This window comes from Scophthalmus maximus, chromosome 8 (assembly GCF_022379125.1).
Source record: "Scophthalmus maximus strain ysfricsl-2021 chromosome 8, ASM2237912v1, whole genome shotgun sequence".
In the NCBI taxonomy this organism is placed as follows: domain Eukaryota; kingdom Metazoa; phylum Chordata; class Actinopteri; order Pleuronectiformes; family Scophthalmidae; genus Scophthalmus; species Scophthalmus maximus.
Window position 1 is genome coordinate 4,797,198 of NC_061522.1, and position 20,303 is coordinate 4,817,500.

Below are 20,303 nucleotides of genomic sequence, written 5' to 3' on the forward strand. Positions count from 1 at the left end.
GATTGATATGATTATTGCATTTTTGGGGTAATATCTCCATGGTTGAATGCACTAATGAAATAATAATATATCTCAATAAATAAATCACAAATGAAACTAGCAGAATGGATCAGTCGCCGTATCCTGGAGGACTAACATGTTGCTGTTGATGCTAAAAAGACCTGTAAAAGTTTCCACTCAAAGATAATTTGAAAAAATTTAACTAATTCCTCGGCCACTGAACTGACTGAAATACATGACAATAGAGGTCCATGATGATTTAGAAGAAAGAACCAGTGTGTGTATGTTTTAAACATATTGGACACAACTGATCAACAGCACAAACACGGTGATGGTACACAGACAAGAATTAAAAAATATTTCATATGGAGTTTATTACAACATCAAAGTTTCAGAACAAATACGTCACTCAAGTGATATTTTTGGCACTTCCTTTTCTAAAGAGCAGAAATGACGTTGGACAGAGGAGCCAGAGTTTAGACCCTCGTGGCACCGAGAATGAAATGTCGTGAGAAACAAGACACTAAAAATTCACTCGCAGCTCCGGAGCGTCGCCCTGAAGCTGAAGTAAAATTTCCCTTTTTAAAGAGACCAACATTACTGAGTCATGTAAATGTAAACGTTATCGTTATCAACGGTGCAGCTGAGAATCATTCCATTTTTTTTCCTGCTTAAACAAACAAAAAGGAAAAAAAAGGCTGAGCACCAATCAGAGTGAAGCTTTCTGCCAATGTCACAGTGGTGATAAATGCGGTGGTTGTGCCACGTGGCTCTGGAACAGAGTGATCCGATCCAGCAGTGTCAGTGGGATGTCTCTGATGACCGAGGGCAGGTCTTCGTGCTGTAGTGGATAGATGACCACGCTCAGGGCCGAGCGCTCAACTGAAAACCTGACAAGAGAGCGAAGAAACAAAAGACAAAAGGTGAAAATTAAGATTGGTCACACAAAATTAAATGTCAGCTGTCCGTTACGTCCACGCAAAAACACCATCCACTGACCTGTCCTGCAGATTTTTCTGCAGCGTGCGACAAGCCAGCAAGGTGCCGCCCATGAACATGTGGCACACGACGACGTGAGGGCACCGCTCCATGAAGGCTTCTGCAGCGGTCGGGTCGAAGGTGCCGCTGCGCGAGATAAGGCAGAGGCGCCGCAGGCGAGAGCAGGAGGACAGCGCCTCAAAGAAGGAGGCATTGGCATTCAGGTACGGCTGCTCTAACCTGAGGAACACACACACACACACACACACACAGTTTTCAACAACAACAACAAAAAATTAAAAACTGCCATTGTGAACTCCTTCAAGGTACACTTTGAATAAACTCTTTGGTTTTTGTGTTTGTAGGTTCCCATAATTATGTGGACTTAAAAAATTTGCAAATGAATCTTCTAATGCGTGGATGAGGAATTTCTGAGAATACAGATCGATATGGATTTTTGGGGGCCGATGCCGATATCGATATTTGCCGATACCCATACATCGGCCGATATATATATATATATATATATATATATATATATATATTTATTTATTTTTTTAATCTGTCAATGATTTCTAAAACGTCGTTATCAAACCTTTATGACAAAGACATGTACTTGAGGCTTGATATTTTAGTTTAACCATGAACTTTGTCATAAATAACTATAAGGTGAGAATACAAATACAACCAAATACTTAGAACGTATAACAAACATTTATTTTACGTAAAATGTAAACATAAATGCACATTTAAAGGCTCAAATCAGTTGGACGGTATTATTGGTCAGGCTTTTAAAATATCGGCGAACCGATATGTCTCTGAAAGGCTAATATCTGCCGATATTATCGGCCAATCGATATATTAGTCTGGATCTACAGAATAAACTATATAATTCTTCATAAACTAATATATACATTTGCATCCCATTAAAAGACAGAGATATCTTTGTGAAAATCCACCAACCCTCATGTTATTACAAAGAATTTCATGTTTCTGAAACTACTTGACATCCCAAAGAGGAAAACTATTAAACTTCATATGATAAATTCATAAAAATATGATGTGCTTCTATTGAGACGGGGGAAATAATAGGCATGATGCCATCTGATGGCGAGTGTTTGTATTGCAGTAAAAATGAAGGGTTCTTCTCACCTGAGTTCCTGCAGCTGTGTGCACTGCTGGAGTGTTTCCAGCAAGGCGGGGTTGTAGTTCATGGTTTTTAACGATCCCATGTTGGCAAGGGATAAAACCTGCAGTTCTTTGCACTGCCTGGACAGCTGCACCAACCCGGTCCCCTTTAGGACTCCGGGAAGCCCGGCCAGAGTCAGGCGACGCAACCGAGGCAGAGCCTCCAGTGTGGACAAATGCACGTCGCCGACTCCTCCGGCCCACGCGCACATTCCTCGAGGCTCGACGCTGGCGCGGGCGCAGGGCTCGAGCCGAGGCAACGCCGAGACGAAACCTGGGCCGATGAGCTCCAAGGTCTCTAAAAAGGGGCAGCCGGCTAAGAGCTGAGCGAGCCCCGAGGTGCTGTCCCCCGACAGGGAAGACCCTGAGTCGGGCTTGAAATTCTGTAGGCCCACGCGTGGAGTTTTCTTCAGCCCCAGGAACAACGGAGAGTGAGACTTGTTGTTGGTAGAGGTGTGGTGTGTGTTCAGGCCGTCTGACAGAGCGCAGGCGGGCAGGGTGAGAGAGCACAGGTGTCTGAACTTGGCCAGGCTGCCACACAGGTGTGTTTCCCCACCCGGCCCAGTCGAGTGTTCGTGATGGTAGTGTGTGTGCATCAGGTTCAGGTGTTTAATGTTTGAACAGCCGACTGCCAACCGGCTCATTGTCCCGGGGACCAGGTGGTCTTCAACGTTCCTGCACTCCGAGTAGAGCACCTGGTTGATCCCGCTGAGGTTCAGGCTAGTGAGCTGCGTGGCGTCTCGGACGCCGCCCTCCAGCAGCGACTGGAACACCTGCGGCCACAACGCCGGGCAGCGGCTGAAGCTGAGGTGCTTTGGGCTGTTTCCCTCCAAGGCTCTCTTCAGTGACAAGGAATCCAGCCAGGAGCGAGGGAGCTGCAGAGCCTCCAGGTCCCCTCGTTGACCCAAGCTCTGGGCCAGCGAGGGGGCGGCGGGCCAGTGGGCGGGGTTCGGGCCGGGGATCGAGACGAGGAAAACTCTGAGACGCTTCGGAACGTGAACACTGAACACTGCCAGGTAGAGAAGGAGCAAGGTCTGGTTTACCTGTGGGAAATTAGTACATTGTTACGGACACTATTCACTGTACTACCAGTGTATATTCTAAGTGTACTACATAAAACATGTACATGTGTATACTAAGAAACTGACCTCTCCTGGAGCCAACCGCGCAGTGAACTCCTCCAGCTGCTGGTAATGTGGCACACTGCTCTGACCCACCATCAACTGACAGCACACACCCACACCCTCTCTGGTCACGTCTGAGATGTCAAACTGTAGCATCAGCCTGCAAGCACACAAACAAGACACACACAACTACGCTGGTCATATTTGGCTTCAGACATCCATCTGTGCGGACAGGAGCATTCCAATAACAATTGGATTGGAGTGCCATGGAATTTTGTACAGACGAAGATACGTGGTTCACCCGGATGATGGATCCCACTGATTTTGGTGACGTCCAGACTATTCATTTAGTGCCACCATCAAAAGGAGGACGTTTTTAGTTAGTGAAATGTTTGCCTTGAAATTTGGTACAGACAATAATGTCCCTTTCAGGATGAGCTTTGGGAAACATCAGATTAGAATTTTAGTCCAATACTTAAGTTTATGACAATTAAAACACGTACAAACCGATTAAGAAACAGTTTTTTATCCAAGAGCCATAATTGCACTCAACACAACGGGAATTGTATCGTGAACATCTTTAGAGCTGCAACAGTTAATCGATTAATCCATTACTAAATTAATTGCCAACTATTTTGATAATCGATGTATTGGTTCAAGTAGTTTTATGGAATAAAAGTCAAAATTCTCTGATTTCAGCTTCTTAAATGTGAATATTTTCTGGTTTCTTTGCTCCTCTGTGACAGTAAACTGAATATCTTTGGTGTGTGGACAAAACAAAAACATCATGTTTTTACCATTTTTATGGTTTGTTTGTTTATGACATTTTATGGACCAAACAACTAATCGATTAATCAAGAAAATAATTGACAGATTAATCGATTATGAAAATAATCCTTAGTTGCAGCACTAAATGTCTTGTATGTGTGGTATGTTGTGTCTTCTCAGTGTGTCTTTTTAGAATCTAAAATTGAGTCTCTTTTACATTTATCTAACTGTTTTGCACTTTTTCCTGATATTGCACCAATAGGACTGCAGCCAATGTCATTGTCCGTGTGTAATGACAATAAAAACTCTATTCTATTCAATGACCAAATAACTACATTAAAACAAATGACCTCAGCCGTGCATCAACGCTTCACCTGAAATCCAGGTAATTACATAAGAAATGGACACAAGTACATGTTTTGCACTGTGAAGAATCCCAGTAACTTGACCAATCCTTACTTGCGGAGTTGGGCGCAGCACGGCACCACGCCGTAACTTGGTGTCAGCAGCGTCTGTCTGAGCTCCGACAGGCGGCTCAGTGAGCCCACCGCCTCCGAGCTGAGCTGAGCAGAGTTGAAGCCCGCGGTCACGTCGAAAGCGAGCGATCGGAGCAGGGAGAGGGAGGAGAGAAGGCGCGACAGGCGAATGGAAGTGAGGCGACAGCCGGTGACGTCGAGGTGCGTCACCGCCCGGCAGCGGGCGAGGTGATCCAGGGTAGAGCCGGCGAGCCAGTAGCAGCCGTTCAGACTCAGGGACTGCACGTGATTGGCCAGCTGCTTCAATATGCGCCGAGCCAAAGGATCATCAGTCTGGAAGAAAAAAAAATGCTAGTATACCGCCATGTTGTTCCAGAAATCCTTTGAAAAACTCGAACTTAAAGATTAAGAGATAATCTGGAGAGCTTTACTAAAACAGTCCTGAAACATGCCAGATCAGAGCAAAAGGATAATAAAAAGGTTTAGGTCTGCAGCTTTACCAGATACTCCTCGGACAGGCTGACGTGCATGAGAAGGGTCTTGTCGTGGCAAAGCGTCTGTAACTTGTGGCAGACGTTTGCCACGTTCAGCAGCAGGTCGCACACGGGGACGTGGCGGAGGATGCACAGCAGGATCTCATCGGACAGGTCCGACATGCCCACTGAGGCAGAGGACATCGTGTCCTCGTTCCATACCGCCTGAGGCGAAACAGCAAACAGTGTCAGAGTCTGTGAACTCACTCAATTGCTAACAAGTATTTTTTATTATAACTAATTCTCTGGTTTTTGTTACTGTGGTCCAGCCCAGAGACAGAAGCAGTTATTAAGGGTCAATTACATCTCGTGATATGACAGATTACACACAGTGAGGCGACAAAAACTGCCGCACCATCAGAGACTGATGCCACTATCATTTACGCTGATACTTTTCGTTGTGACAAGTCAAAATGTCTGCTGAGAAAAAGGCCTGTTGGGTAACTGTTGGAAATGTTGTGAATCTAAAAGCTGAACTTCTTTATGGCAATACTAGATTTGTATTCGTAACTTTTGCATCACTCAGGTTATTTGTCAAATATTTAAAAAGTGCTGAATGGCCCTAAAACCGAAATCACCACAGGTTATTTTATTCACACACTACTCTCAATTGATTTTTGCAGGGCTGCAATTTACGATTATTTCATTATCGATTAATCGATAATGGTGAAAAGTGTTGATCGTGTTTACCAAACCCCAAGATGATGTTTTGTTTTGTCCACAAACCAAAGATATTTAGTTTGCTGTCATAGAGGAGGAAAGAACCCAGAAAATATTCACATTTAACAAGCTGAAATCAGAGAATTTGTACCTTTTTTCCCATAAAAAACTACTTGAACCGATTAATCCATTATCAAAAAAGTAGTCGATTAATCGATCGCCTGTTTCCGCTGTTGAGTTTTGAGATAATTCAAATTTTGCATGACAATACTAATATTAGTGGCATAATACAATAACCATGACAGATGTTTTTTTTACACAACTCGTTTATTAACCATAGTTGAAGCAATCAGTGCAATATTTTAATCAGGAAGTGACGCTACAGGTTAAATCTCAGAAATCACAGACTCAGTATCAAGACTGTGTCACTGCTCTAGTCCAGTTTGAGGACATGCACACAGCTGCGCCACTTCATATTTCAGTTAATATTTCTGCCGTTTCCGGCTTCTGAAATATGAGAATCTGACGCTTGGTTGTCATGGTCACACATGTTAAGTGTGACACTGTCTGTGGATCGTCATCGTATTTTAAGACGACTGTGGGAAATCACGACGAGCCTTCTCAGGCTTTTTTGACTAATCGATCGAGCGAAACAAAAAAGACACAGGCAGATTAATCGAAGAGCCCCTTAAAGACAGTTAATTGAAAAATGGCCGATTAGAAAGTAACTGTGGATGATTCAAGGTAAAACACTTCGCCTCCGTCTTCTGAACTGTGTGGTGTCATTAGCTAAAGTGTCCGTCGGTCCGCCAATCTGTTAATTAATGGTCATTTTACTTCATTAGCAGGTTGATTTGCGTGTAACGTTCGAGGCTCGTCGTCCGACCGGCCTGTCTGCACGTACAGACCGACACTTGGGCGTCGAAGAGAAAAGAAACGGGAAAAAAAGTTAGCAGACATTTGAGTGACGTCTGGAATTAGCGTTGACATGTTTTAGCTAACAGTTCCGTTCGGCTCCGCATCGCCGTTAAAAGGACAAATAGTTGCCCGGTGTCCGTCGACGTTTGTCGGCCCACCAACCTGCACAATCTGTCGATCCATGTCCGCCGAGGTACCTGTCAGTGCCCCCGCTCGGGATCTGCAGGATATTTTTAACGCTCATCCAGTCCGCCGAGGCTCGCGTGTCCACGACGCTGCATTGTAGCGGGCGGACCGACCGAGCGACCACCAGCTGCCGCCACGGACGATATTCGCTGCTGCACACAATGACGGAGCGTTTTCCAGAGACGGACACACTTCCTGTCTATCCAATCCCGATTTTCTTTTTCTTTTCTTTTGAATTAGTAACCTCATTAATTTTTGGATTATATTATTATATGATTTCATTTGATCTAATGTGAATATTGAAAGTATACCAACATTTGGTACGCTTTCAATATTCACATTAGATCAAATAAAATCATATAAAAATTAGTTTCTTCTCAAATAATCAATGTGCGAACATATATCATTGAAAATAAAGCAAAATTATGTATACATATAGTTATGTATTCGGTGTACTTTCAATATACTAATTACATTCACAGACTAAAAAATACTTTCTTCTTAAACAATCAAAATTATGTAAAACATTACATTAATGTAATGTAAAAATCTATAATCAAATAAGATAGCATGTAATGTATGTAAAGGGCACTAACTGTACCAAAAGTCAACAGGGGACTGTACTGTTTCAGCGACGTTTCAATGAAATTGAGAGTGTGATTTGATTTTTTTTACAACCTTATATGACACTGCAGGTAGTGTTTTCTCAGCATTATTGCCAATTAGTAATTCATGATAATCCTCATGAAATAAATTGTCTACATGGTACTATATTGCAATGTGATAGATAACACTTACCAGTGCCTGAAAAAGTTTGCTTTTTCACTCCTTTAAGAACACCCAGTTTGATTGATTCAGGTAACGGTTTTGGTTTTCTATGTTGTATTTAGTATCAGATTTTTGATGTAGGTCAAAGTATCATTACATCATTAGATGCCCGTTTAAGGATTTAGTACTATAATAATTGGAGAAAGTTATTTGTTTAATGTTCCATAGACTCAACCCTAGTACATGACTTTTACGAGAAAATGTTGTCTTGAAGTAAAACCACAGGTGTCCTTTTATTTACAGTGGCTTTCTTAATAGTTGTCCTAATCTTAAGTGTGCCAGCATGTACAATACAAAGATTCTGAACTACATGCAATTCAGCAGACCGTAGTGTCACTTCAGAAGTTCTTCCAGTAAAAATAGCTATTGTTAATTTAAAATAAGTTTTACTTGAATGTGGTTTTATTTTAAAGATCGTATGCAACGTGTCTAAACTTGTCATTTGACATGTGAAGTTGGATACAATAAGAAAATAATCTTTCTTTGATTTGTGTGGCAAGATGAATAAAGAGCAAGTAGGCAGACTGGAATCTCAGACATGTGCGCTTTTTATTGGGTTGTTGTGTGTACACCAAGAGGCGCGAAGCCCCATGCACAAACCTTACACCTCCATACAAGGTAGAAGCTTTGTCTTTTGCATAATGACAAACACAAACTGGACCAAGTATTGTTTTAAGGCTGAAAGTACAAAAAACAAAAACAAGTTTCAGATTACATAATTTACATATTAAGCAATACTACAGACCTTTTGGGCAGTGGCCCCACCAGAGAATAGACCTTCATAGAGGCAAATAAGATGGTGAACAAAGACATCTGGAATGACCTACAAACACAACAATGGACATCATGTTCCTCACATTCACACCGCCTGGGACACTACTTCCAGCAGAGTTTCTCCCCATCAGGGGGCATGGTGCCATAGTGATGAGGGAAAATGGAAGAGGTGTTGTGGGCTCAGCATACACCAGTGTGTTGGTGCAGGCATGTATGCAGAGCCAGTCGTTTGGGCTTGTAGCAGTGTGTGTTTTGGGAGGGGGACCGACAGTCTGTTTAGAAGCACTTCCTGTGGACAATGCTGGGGCCGGACTCGTCGTACTCCTGCTTGCTGATCCACATCTGCTGGAAGGTGGACAGGGAAGCAAGGATGGAGCCTCCGATCCAGACAGAGTACTTCCTCTCTGGAGGGGCAATGATCTGCAGGGAGGAACATGGAAGTGTTAGAAATACTTCAAACAACTCTACATTAAAATGCAGTACAAGTAAATGGAAATAGGGCTTTAATGCAGCATTATCAGTAGTAAAGACATTTCTGTTTTTTGCATCATTGCCTCAGGGAGGATGCGTGCAAATGAAGAGTTTTTACCTTGATCTTCATGGTGGATGGTGCCAAGGCAGTGATTTCCTTCTGCATGCGGTCAGCAATGCCAGGGTACATGGTGGTTCCTCCAGACATCACGGTGTTGGCGTACAGGTCCTTACGGATGTCCACGTCACACTTCATGATGCTGTTGAAGGTAGTTTCGTGGATACCGCAAGACTCCATTCCTATGGAAGAAAGGTATGAAGTAAAATGTTAGCAAATGTATGGAGTCTTGTTGCAGTGGAATATATATAAAAAAAAAAAAAAAATCAGTTTCTGCCTTAACGAGTGTTTCCATGAGGTTACTTACCGAGGAAGGAAGGCTGGAAGAGGGCCTCTGGGCAACGGAACCTCTCATTTCCGATGGTGATGACCTGTCCGTCGGGCAGCTCGTAGCTCTTCTCCAGGGATGAAGAGGAGGCAGCGGTTCCCATTTCCTGCTCAAAGTCCAGTGCGGCATAACACAGCTTCTCCTTGATATCACGCACAATCTCACGCTCGGCTGAGGGAGAAGAACAGACATTTGGTCGTCATTTAATTTGTTTCTCCCCTTGCGCCAAATATCAAGCTTGTTTTTCAAGGACAGCACTGCGAACCTGTGGTGGTGAAGCTGTAGCCTCTCTCGGTCAGGATCTTCATGAGGTAGTCTGTCAGGTCCCTGCCAGCCAGGTCCAACCTGAGGATGGCGTGGGGCAGGGCGTAGCCCTCGTAGATGGGCACTGTGTGGGTCACACCATCACCAGAGTCCATGACAATACCGGTGGTACGTCCAGAGGCGTACAGGGACAACACAGCCTGGATGGCCACGTACATGGCGGGGGTGTTGAAGGTTTCAAACATGATCTGGAGGAGAGCGGGAGACAAAAAATGTTAATCAGTGAGTAAAAGTTATCTGTAGTAAACTGGTATTGGTTAGTGCAGAAAGATCAAGATCACAGTGGAGCTTAGTTTCAAATATAAACACCATGTTAATACCACTCAACCATCTGTACTTTAGTTTGGTCATGTAAACTGTACAAGATGGGAGGGCAATAAACTGCTCTAATATCATCGGTTGCATCATGCAGACACCAGTGTAGTTAGATTCTTATCATCATATTTTAGTCAAATCCAACACACGCCCAATTTAAAAAATAAAAAAACAGCAGTGACCATGCTGCAACTCGTCATTCCTGATGCATCAGTGCAGCGAGATAGAGACCTGAAGCATCCGCAGAAGGTGAAAAGATCAGCTCAGGACAGAGGAAACCTGGAGGATTGAAGGAGCAGGAGGAAATGGATTGAGAGGAAATGGTTTGAGAAGAAGAAAAGCCTGCGAAGCAACATGGTTTCCCATTGTCGGGGCCAGGAAGATAGAGCCGAACAGGTTTCCTTGACTGAAGGGAATTTTTTTTTTTTTTAGGCGCGTCAGCCAAATGTTACCTGGGTCATCTTTTCTCTGTTGGCCTTGGGGTTCAGGGGGGCCTCTGTGAGCAGGACGGGGTGCTCCTCGGGGGCGACCCTCAGCTCGTTGTAGAAGGTGTGATGCCAGATCTTCTCCATGTCGTCCCAGTTGGTGACAATACCGTGCTCAATAGGGTACTTCAGGGTCAGGATTCCCCTCTTGCTCTGCGCCTCATCGCCGACATAGCTGTCTTTCTGGCCCATGCCGACCATCACACCCTGGGAAACGAAAGAAAAAAGGTGATTACAAATTCAAAGTAAATAAATAATGAATTGTCGGATATATAATGTGTCGGGGTAAGGTGCGTACCTGATGCCTGGGACGTCCAACAATGGATGGGAAAACGGCACGTGGAGCGTCGTCTCCTGCAAAGCCAGCTTTGCACATTCCGGATCCGTTGTCAACAACGAGGGCGGCGATTTCGTCTTCCATTTTTTCTGGATGGAGAGGAGAGGGAGAGATAAAGAAAAAGAAAAAAAGAAGAAAAAAAAAGGGGGGGGTTGTTAAAACCGATGCTCTGTGACAAATGATGCGTCACATCTGGCAGACCTCCCACTCCACTGTTTGACTCTCGTCGTTGCAGACAACGGACGCTGGATGTCGCAGTGGCGCAGGTTCCAGTCGACAAAATCCAGAGCTGGGAAGAAACAAAAGGCAGTTTCTTCCCCTCGGTCTGGCCATGGCCATATAAGGCAAAAGTAAGAGCAGCTTAGGAGACGGCGGCGGCGGCCCCGGCCCGTGTGCCGTTAAAACCCTCAAGTGACACACGACAAGCGGCCACTCCCTTCGTTCACAGTCACATCTCGAACCGACTGTCGCCAATGTTGTTTTTATATCTTATAAAAGACTTTTAACAGCTGAGCTGAATGAACTTGTGTCACGTCGGTCATCGCGTTTTCCAGTTGCGTCGTGACCATAGTTACAAGGTTATGTTGGTGAGGGGGGGGGGGGGGCAGACATTAAGACATGCATGTCAAATTAGTGCATGGCAGACATTTGTCTACGCTTGTACTTAACAGTTAGTCGTTTTAAGTTTAATCCGGTCTGAGCTGCCATTATCTGTCTCGGTGTGTGTGTGTGTGTGTGTGTGTGTGTGGAGAACCGTGTAAAACCGTCCAATTACATGTACACGAGAAGGTCAAGCCCTTTTCTTTTTTCTTTCTTTCTAAAAAAAAAAAAAAAAAAAGGGAGCCAGATTTCTTCTAACTGATGGAACGATGACATCATGGCGCAGCCGGGTTAATTACGCCCGGTGCGTTAAAAATCGGACGACAAGCGTGAAAAACCCGTTTTTTTCTTCTTCCTAGTAACGTTTTAACCGTTGGTGGCAGCTTCTCTCATCTCTCATTTTAAAAACGTAACGCATCGGGAAGAAAATTAAAAAAAAAGAAAAACGACATAATGAATGACGGAGTTGAATTTGAAGTTGCAACAGCTGCTTGCAACTTGCGCCGGAGCCGCATTACCCGTAAAAACCAGAGGACTTGAACGCAACGTGCCGCCTTCAGGATACCACGTAACAAAACATCCAACTAAAAACAAGTAGTAAATACGAAAAAAAAGAAAAGAAATCGTCCTCGTTAAAGCAAGTCGTCGTCTTACCTGTGTGAGGGGGGTTGGTTCTCGGCTGGAGGGAGGTCTGTGAATGAGCGGTACTATCCGGCGGGACTTAGCGTCTGAACTCGACTGCGACGGCGGCCAGTGAGTCTCAGGGCTTTATCGGCGCTCGCGCTGCAGCCCCCTCTCCATAAAAGGAGAACTTTCCGCACGGCGGCCTCTGATTGGTCGTGCCGCGTCCACTGGGTGTGGCGCATGCAGATGACGGCGGTGCGCTTCCCGACCCGACAAGCCAGAAACAAGCGACGTGAAAACCGAAAACAAAAAAAAAAAAAGATCGGTCTAGGCTTGTCGCGTGTTCAGTCAAACATCCTTTATTTCATCGTCTTCGTGCATCAGTATGATCGCAATGGTGATTGATTAATATACATGTGTGTGTGACACACACACCGCACACACATACATGGGCAACAAATCAAATCACAGAACTCTTGCTGCAAAGCATGAGAGTCAGCATATGTGTGCTTTTCTGTTTTTGGTATTGCATTTTATGTAGAGCTGAGATTCATTAATTTTCATGAGTTATGAATATCACCAATACTGGGAAGGAGACATTGTCATGGTTACCCATAACTCTCAACCACCAATTTGATTGGACAAACCCATGCTTATATCCTATGTTCTGTCTGTGAGCATTGAAGGGATTATCAAAGTGCAGAGACAAACATATCCATTATTAAATCTAATTTAACTGAAGGGTGAGAAGGAATTACAGAATTTGAAAGTACATTAAACTCTGGACGGCTAATGCGTTTGCGGCAAAGTGCAATTTTTCTCATTTGTCACAAGATATTTGTGGTTAGTAATGCCAGCTAGGACATGGGGTGATAATCTCAGGGTCACTGACAGCGCTGTTAACACCCTGACTGACGCGTCTGCCCTTGGCATACCACCGTTTCACACACATCACACACACACACACACACACACACACACACACACACACACACACACACATACACACACACACACACACACACACACACACAGTAAAGTATTAATGACAAATGTGGTCAAGCAGAGTTATGTTTTATAGCAAACATACGGGTGGCTGTAAATCTCTCGTCTCTTATCACTTTAGTTAGAGGGATTAGAATGGAGGGTGGAGGGGGTAGATTAACCCTTCCTGCCCTAAAGGACCTGTCATGAACAGGTGGATCATACACCTATATTTGGTGTTGAGATGGAACTGGTTTTAAATTGGCCTGTTGTGAGAGTATGTCAGTTCGCAAATGTGACTCACCCAGACATGTATGGACAGACCTGCTCACGCCCAGATATATGCCACACAACTTCCCTCACTGGGTGTCTTTATGATGAAATACTTAATTCTTAATATTTTTTATTATTTTAAAAAATTTTAAGGACATGCACTTGTAAAATCATGCAAAAGCTCATCTTAGAAAATTGACCAGAGACTATAAGCGGATGGGCCGGGGTGCTGCTTTAACTCAATAAGGGCAACCGGACAAAGAATCAGGAACTTGCACAAGGAGTTCTCACCAGCTCTGCGTGTTCCTAATAAGGATATATGGGGAACTGGTTTACCAAAAGAGACAGGAAGTAGTGTTTCACAGAGCCTCACATCTTCAGGTGCATGCAGGAAGTGACCCACTCACACGCCTACAAACACACAGGCACAAACATGCCCAAATGTCCTCAGGTATGGAGCAGCCAAGGACAGCACAGAATGAGCTGTTCAGACTGGTCCTGCTCTTCTCACACACACACACACACACACACACGCGCACATGCAGAGTAAAGTGACAGCAATACATGCGGTCAAGCTATGGTACTGTATGTTTACAGCTATCATATGGTGGGCTTTAAATCTCTTATCTCTCATCACTTGTCCGATTATGTGAAAGTTGGTGGAGGGGGTATAGGTTTACCTTTTTTCGTGCCTAAATGACCTGTGCTAAACAGTTGTCACCGTCCCGATCATATCCATATTTGGTGTTGAGATGGAACTGGTTTTTTCAACTCCTGTTATGAAAGTATTCTACGCAAATGTGACACACCTCGACATGTATGAACACACCTGCTCACGCCCAGATATGCCACACACAACTTCATGCACTCGGGCGACTGTAACCTGAAATACCTGTTTGGATGTGACATTACTTTTACGAGAACACGCACTTCTAAGATCATGCAAAAAAATCATCTGAGAAATTGACCAGAGACTAAGAGGGTGGGCCGGGGTGCTGCTTTAACTCAATAAGGGCACAGGACAAAGAATCATAAACTTACACTAGGAGTTCTCATTGGCGCTACGGGTTCCTAATAAGGATATATGGGTGCTGGTTCACCAAAAGAGACAGGAAGTAGGTTTCACAGGGCCTCACTTCTGCAGGTGCGTGCAGGAAGTGACCACACAGACCTACAAAACACACATATGCCCATATGTCCTCAGTTATGGGGCAGCTAAGGACAGCACAGAATGAGCTGATCAGACTGGTCCTGCGCCACACACACACACACACAATGAGCTGATCAGACTGGTCCTGCGGCACACACACACGCACACACACACACACACACCCACCCACCCACCCACCCACACACACACACACACACACACACACAAACACACACACACACCCCCAAACACACACACACACACACACACACACACACACACACACACACAAACACACACACACACCCCCACACACACACACACACACATACCAAGTGTTACACCCAGGATAGGACAACCATCCCTTTAAGAGTTCCTTTGGATGACGTCCATATAAGGAGATATTGGAGCACGTCACATGGGGGGAAGAATGCTCTGCTCAGGTCATGTGACCAGTCTGAGGAAATGAATGAATCTCCCTTTTTAAGTGTGTGTGTGTGTGTTTGTGTGTGTGTGTGTGTGTGTGTGTGTGCGCGCGCGTGCGTGCACGTGTTTGTGCGCATGTTCCTGTGAATTAATGTTCATGTTGCTTTATTTTGCTTTACCCAAATACACATATATTTATTATTATATTTATTCTTTTTTTTTTTTTCAAACTTTGTACTCACTAACTCATCCCTTAGAGTAAGTCCTCATCATTTCCTCTGGATAGTCATCCCGTTGCTCAAGCAGTTTCAAAAGTTGGCTCATGCATGCCTTACAACACACACACACACACACACACACACACACACACACCCTGCATTGTTCGCTCACACACACACACAGGCCTGGCTCTCAGCTCTGACTAAGTCCGTATATGGAAGAAGCTAGCAGGTAGCTTCTGTCCACTTTTCACTCATCCCTCTTCCTATCTGTAGCTCTTCCCCTTTCTCTCTCTCTCTCTCTCTCTCTCTCTCTCTCTCAAACACATTCACTAGTTTCCTGTATATGCCACATATCTTCTCACTCCGAAATCAACTCCTCCCGTACTCATTTTCCCAGGGTAGGGACAATTATAGGAGTGCAGGATGAGGTCAGTGTACATAGTTTGCCCGTTTCACTCTCTACCGGTCATTCTCGGCCACTTATGGCATCGCATTCCTGCCGAGGTTCATACACAGCACTGAGAGGAGGTGTGGCAAAAGGCAGAAGGAGAGAGAGAAAGGAAGGCATGGGAAATACTGTAGGAAATGTAATATTACTAGATAGTAATTCAGACAGAGAGGAAATCCTCCGTCAAAACCCCCCACAAAACACCGAGATCATTACATTACATTCATTCTTACATTCAGCCTTCAAACTCCATTGCTCCGGTGCTTGTGCCAGCGTTATGCCAGGTAATGTAAATCCAACTGTCTGTCTCAGTCATACAGTCCAAAAGCCAAAGGAGAGAGGTAGGCGTAGTGATTATTTGTTAGACTGAAGTGATTACTTGTTTTTAAAACCCAATGTATTTTCCTCTTACTCACCCTAGCCCAATTCAGACTAAACACAGAATTGAAAAACTTTAAAGTGTAAAATCAAAGAGAGAGGTAAGGTCGTTGCCCTCCATCTGTGGAATTCCAGGAGACGTGACAATGTGCATGCGCAGGCGGTGAACCATTGAACAAGCTCATTCCCATCGTGTTTCCGCCCGGTACCGTGTTGCCGGCCTCAGACGTACCTGTCTTTTTGGGTGGTGGTCTCGGTCCGGTTTTGGATTGTCAAATGTGCTCAAGTTACTCAGTGTCCCGCCTCTGTGTGTCTGCTATGATTCAAATGGGATTCCGAGAGGATTCACTAGCTGTGCGTCTTTGACCCTTTGATCATTGCATCAGAGGAGATGAATTCACGTTCGCATCATACAGTTGTGAATGCTGTATGTTACTCTACAAAAAACATTCAGCCTGTTTTTTCTTTTGGCCCTCTTTTTAAACAAAGTTGTCCTTTGATGTTCAATTTAGTTTGAAACGATAACGAACCCTTTCCTGACTCGTACCCCTAACTAGGGAAGTCCATATCGGTATCGGGACAATATTGGCCTAAGTAAAATCGGATCCGATACATTACAGTAAAAATACCAAATAAATGCCTATTTACTGTACATATCTCTTAAGCCTTGAAAGACAATCCCGGCAACATATTTTGACGTTAATTTATTATTATTTAATTAACAGTTTACAGTTCAATTGGTTTTTTGCTTGTTTGAACGGTGCTTACCATAAAACATTCTGCCAAAAGTTCTGTGAGAAATAAAACAGCAGCATTCCATAACTCAGCCATGTTGCTGGCTATGTATTCGTGTCTTAATTTAGGGGAGTTGATTATTTGCCTTACAGTTGAGTATGAGGTTTTAGATGGCTTGGTTAAGCAATGTGTATCCTATAACAATGCATTATTAATTTTTGATTTCACGAGTGGGGAAAAGATTGAATCAAGAGTAGTATCAGCAGATTCTCAATGTTGCAGGATGGATATTGGATCGGACACGAAAAAGTGGTATCGTCCCATCCCTACCCCTAACCAAAACCCCTAACCTGATTTCAATGAAATGCAGCATTTTAATGCTTTAAAAGTGTCAAATCAAAGAAAATACATGAGATGTTACGTTGGAATGGAGTTCTGAGAGGATTCACTACCTGTCATATGCGATGAGATCACAGATCGTGATGTGTGTGTGGTACTCCTTTTACAGCAGGTATACCCTATCTACCCTGGTGGCCGCCTCCCACCGGGGAGAGCCACAAACCAACTCCGAACCAAAGGGATTAAACGTCAGAGCAAATACCCAGAGTGTTGTTGGTCTCAGACATACCTCAGAAACTGTGCCGGTCTTTCTGGGTGGTGGTCTCGGTCCAGTTTGGGATTTTCAAATGTGCTCAAGTGTGTCGCCTCTGTGTCTGCTTTAATCCAAATGGGATTCTCCACTACCTGTTTATATGCGACAAGATCACAGGAGTGTGTGTGTATATTTGGTCCTTTGATCATTGCATCAACGGGGAGGACGTCACATTTGCGTCATAATGGAAATTTGTTGTTTTTATTCTACAACATCAACTAAATTCTAATTTCTGTTCTATATTCAAATAAATAATAATACCTGTTATTTTGTTGCATTTGATTGAATCTTGGTTGGTGGAGTGGATAGCACTGTGTCCTTACGAGCAGAAGGTTCTAGGTTCGAAGCTGTCGGCCAATCAGGGTTGTTTCTGTGTGTAGTTTACATTTAAGCATCTCCAAGGTTCACTTATTAACACACTTGTCTAACCTTCTGACAGATCTCTGCCCCCGTTTCCCAGTCTTTATTCCTGATACAAACAGGACAGAGTTAGCAATGTTCTCACACAATTTCTTTAGAAACATATTGGAAAATGTAGCAACAGAAAAGAAAATACACTTATTGTTTCACTTTTTTTTTTATTACAAAAAGAACATTTTAGCTGTAGGAAGTCAATACCAGTGTAAGAACAGATTTGATTCTTCTTTGTGTGTGTGTGTGTGTGTGTGTGTCAAGCAGTCCAGCTCTTCCCCAGGTCTACCAGCTCCATGCCCTCACAGTAGGACCGAGGCCTCGAAACCCTCACCTGGTTTCACACGGGAACAGCACACGATCGTCACATGATGACACCAAACAATTCTCTTTCAAGCCGCCACAAAACCTGAACACTCACTGTGGGTGTCCTGTTGGAGGCCAGTTGCTGCAGAAGGGGGAACGGAGTCCAGTGAATGGGTTCCACAGGCCAGCTACAGACGGAAAGGTCACTGGCCTTACCCGAGTCCAACACGCCATCCCCCACACTCATTCCACTTCCCCTCCAGCCATACTGAGAGCTACAGGTCATACAGAGAGCCATGGGGTTATTAAAGGTTACACAGGCAGTGTCTTAGTATGTGTGGATGAGAGTAAATAGTGTGTGTGTGTGTACCTGTGTGGGTAGATTGTGTTGATGTGTGTTCCATGGCTGGGGCTGGTGGAAGCCAGAGACAGTGTGTCGTCATGGTAGCAGCAGGGACGGTCGAGCGCCCGCAGGTGCAGCAACTCGTCGGACCGCGTGAAGGCAGGATTGTCCATCGAGTCGGCTGATCCGGCCCACGAGCGCAACCAGAACCGACCCGACAGTTCATCAAAGTGGTTGAACCTGCGATAACTGCACACACAACAGATCACAACGGGGGTTATATATATGTATTCAAGGGGAACACAATATTTGATCCGTCTGCTTCTATTGGACGCAGGTTGTAGTTAAAACTGCAGGCTGTACGGTATCATCCACCATGCAATACCACCAGGGAAGCATCAGAACGGGCCCATGGCGACAACCCCGAACATATAGCCAGCGTCATAAAGAGCACGAGGCACAAGGAGTGCAAGCAGCACCTCGACAGATTGTATGAGCCGCGCTCTCAGCACCATCAGAGGAAACTGAGGCATGCACCCATAGTAGAACTGTGGCAAGTTCGACAAGATGCTTGAAACGTAAACTCAAATCGCGTGAGAAATAGATTCATTTTCTCACAGACTTCGATAGAAATCGGTAGAACTGTCCTCTGCTGGTCATTCGGGAGAGTTACTGAAGCCTTTCTGCCAACTCCAACCCCCGTCGGACCGTTCTTCTCCTCTAACCCCTCTCATCAACAAGGTGTTTCTATCTGCAGAACTGCAGCTCACTGGATGTTTTTTTGTTTCTGTTTCTGTCACCATTCTGATTAAAGTCAAGAGATCGGCAGACTTAACACTTCCTTTCTGAACTTTACCCACTATCATAGTTTAGTCTTGGCAATAGGATGAAACTACAGTGTGTCACTCCAGGGGTGGATGAGCTCTGTTGCAGTCCCACTCTACTTCGTCTAGTGCAGCTTCATGTGACTGAATCCATGTGTCTGCACTTGAGCAGACGAAGGGCCTGTAAGAGGACATATGGAGAACAATAACCCATTGTTTATAGCAATATGAATTATGACAGGAAATTCATTATGATAATATTGTGAAAGTACTAGTCTAAATGTGGTATCTGCATAAAATGTCTGAGCCATAATCTTTGTTTCGGATGTACAAGCTTACTGATTTGAAGTGGTTTGGGGCCTACCTTTTAAAAACTTTCCAGAAAAATAATTTTAAGGAGGGTTGACAGAAATTTGAAATCATCACTGTGGATGTGAGTGAGGTCTGACGTCCTGTCAAAAGACTTTTTATCCCCTCGCGGCCCAGCACCGTGAAAGGACCTGATGTGATGACAGCGAAGGCACCAGCGTGTGTGTGACAATGAGGTCAGTGAGGGCTGTCTGCAAGTCTAGAGGGTGAATATCAACATTCAAACGGATTTGTCTCAACACTTAGCAACAGTCCACAGCTCAACTGAGAGGAGTCGGACAGATCTGCCATGCCCTTCACCTGGACATCTGTGTGGACTCACACAGGAAGATATAGCCGCGTATGTAATGCCTCTACGTTTTGCTTCTCCTTGAAAATGGTAACGCTGACGTTAACGCCCTACAATCTTCTAACCAACATTCGTGAGATGATGAAATGCCGCCCTTGGACCTGTTTTTGCTTTGTGTCTGTGCTTGTTCGTGCTAATTAAAAATAAACATTCAATAAAACAAAAGTTAAAAAAAAAAAGAAATGAAAAAATCCACTGCTCAGCTCACATCTTCAGTCGACAGCCAGATGGTGACACCTAGTGGACATTGATGTCATTACATGTACTGTATGAGCAGATATGTCCATCTCTGTGACTTTCCCTTCCTGGATTGGAGTCATGTTTAGTCAAATGCCTTTTTATGTTTACCGTGTGTGTGTGTGTGTGTGTGTGTGTGTGTGTGTGTGTATGTGTTAAACT

The 20,303-nt window shown here is 44.3% G+C and overlaps 3 protein-coding genes across 5 annotated transcripts in view; all 3 read right to left on the minus strand.

Annotated features, from left to right (window-relative positions):
- Positions 1-355: 355 nt before the first annotated feature.
- fbxl18 (F-box and leucine-rich repeat protein 18) lies at positions 356-6,973 on the minus strand. The gene is made up of 7 exons (XM_035635969.2): positions 6,808-6,973; positions 5,035-5,232; positions 4,518-4,867; positions 3,315-3,450; positions 2,131-3,209; positions 1,000-1,218; positions 356-890 (listed from the first exon to the last, which is right to left on the minus strand). The coding sequence occupies exons 1-7, from the start codon at positions 6,826-6,828 to the stop codon at positions 734-736; spliced, it is 2,160 nt and encodes a 719-aa protein (XP_035491862.1). The 5' UTR covers positions 6,829-6,973; the 3' UTR covers positions 356-733.
- Positions 6,974-8,184: 1,211 nt separating this feature from the next.
- On the minus strand, positions 8,185-12,217 carry actb1 (actin, beta 1). Its single transcript, XM_035635975.2, has 7 exons — positions 12,066-12,217; positions 10,773-10,900; positions 10,442-10,681; positions 9,616-9,862; positions 9,330-9,521; positions 9,023-9,204; positions 8,185-8,853 (listed from the first exon to the last, which is right to left on the minus strand). The coding sequence occupies exons 2-7, from the start codon at positions 10,893-10,895 to the stop codon at positions 8,710-8,712; spliced, it is 1,128 nt and encodes a 375-aa protein (XP_035491868.2). The 5' UTR covers positions 10,896-10,900; positions 12,066-12,217; the 3' UTR covers positions 8,185-8,709.
- si:ch211-14k19.8 (mucin-5AC) overlaps positions 12,066-20,303 on the minus strand; it is a 15,561-nt gene continuing 7,323 nt past the window's right edge. For 2 of the 3 annotated variants that reach the window (XM_047333956.1, XM_047333955.1), the window contains 5 exons: positions 18,390-18,611; positions 18,135-18,294; positions 17,564-18,047; positions 17,279-17,394; positions 12,066-12,295 (listed from right to left, as the gene is read on the minus strand). In XM_047333956.1, coding sequence (XP_047189912.1) covers positions 17,973-18,047; positions 18,135-18,294; positions 18,390-18,611 — 457 coding nt within the window. In that variant the 3' untranslated portion in view covers positions 12,066-12,295; positions 17,279-17,394; positions 17,564-17,972. Of the gene's footprint in view, positions 12,296-17,278; positions 17,395-17,563; positions 18,048-18,134; positions 18,295-18,389; positions 18,612-20,303 lie in introns of those variants that run through there. The other variant, XM_047333957.1, reaches the window with a different exon arrangement.

Bases quoted from the DNA above. Each gene is read 5' to 3' on its own strand.
- actb1 (XM_035635975.2), bottom strand. From the start codon at position 10,895: ATGGAAGACGAAATCGCCGCCCTCGTTGTTGACAACGGATCCGGAATG. The intron at 9,205-9,329 runs GTAAGTAACCTC...TTTCTTCCATAG, and splicing joins CTTCCAGCCTTCCTTCCTCG to GAATGGAGTCTTGCGGTATC. The intron at 8,854-9,022 runs GTAAAAACTCTT...TCCTCCCTGCAG, and splicing joins CATCCACCATGAAGATCAAG to ATCATTGCCCCTCCAGAGAG.
- fbxl18 (XM_035635969.2), bottom strand. From the start codon at position 6,828: ATGGATCGACAGATTGTGCAG. The intron at 5,233-6,807 runs GTTGGTGGGCCG...GTTTCGCCTCAG, and splicing joins TGGATCGACAGATTGTGCAG to GCGGTATGGAACGAGGACAC. The intron at 3,210-3,314 runs GTCAGTTTCTTA...AATTTCCCACAG, and splicing joins CGCGGTTGGCTCCAGGAGAG to GTAAACCAGACCTTGCTCCT.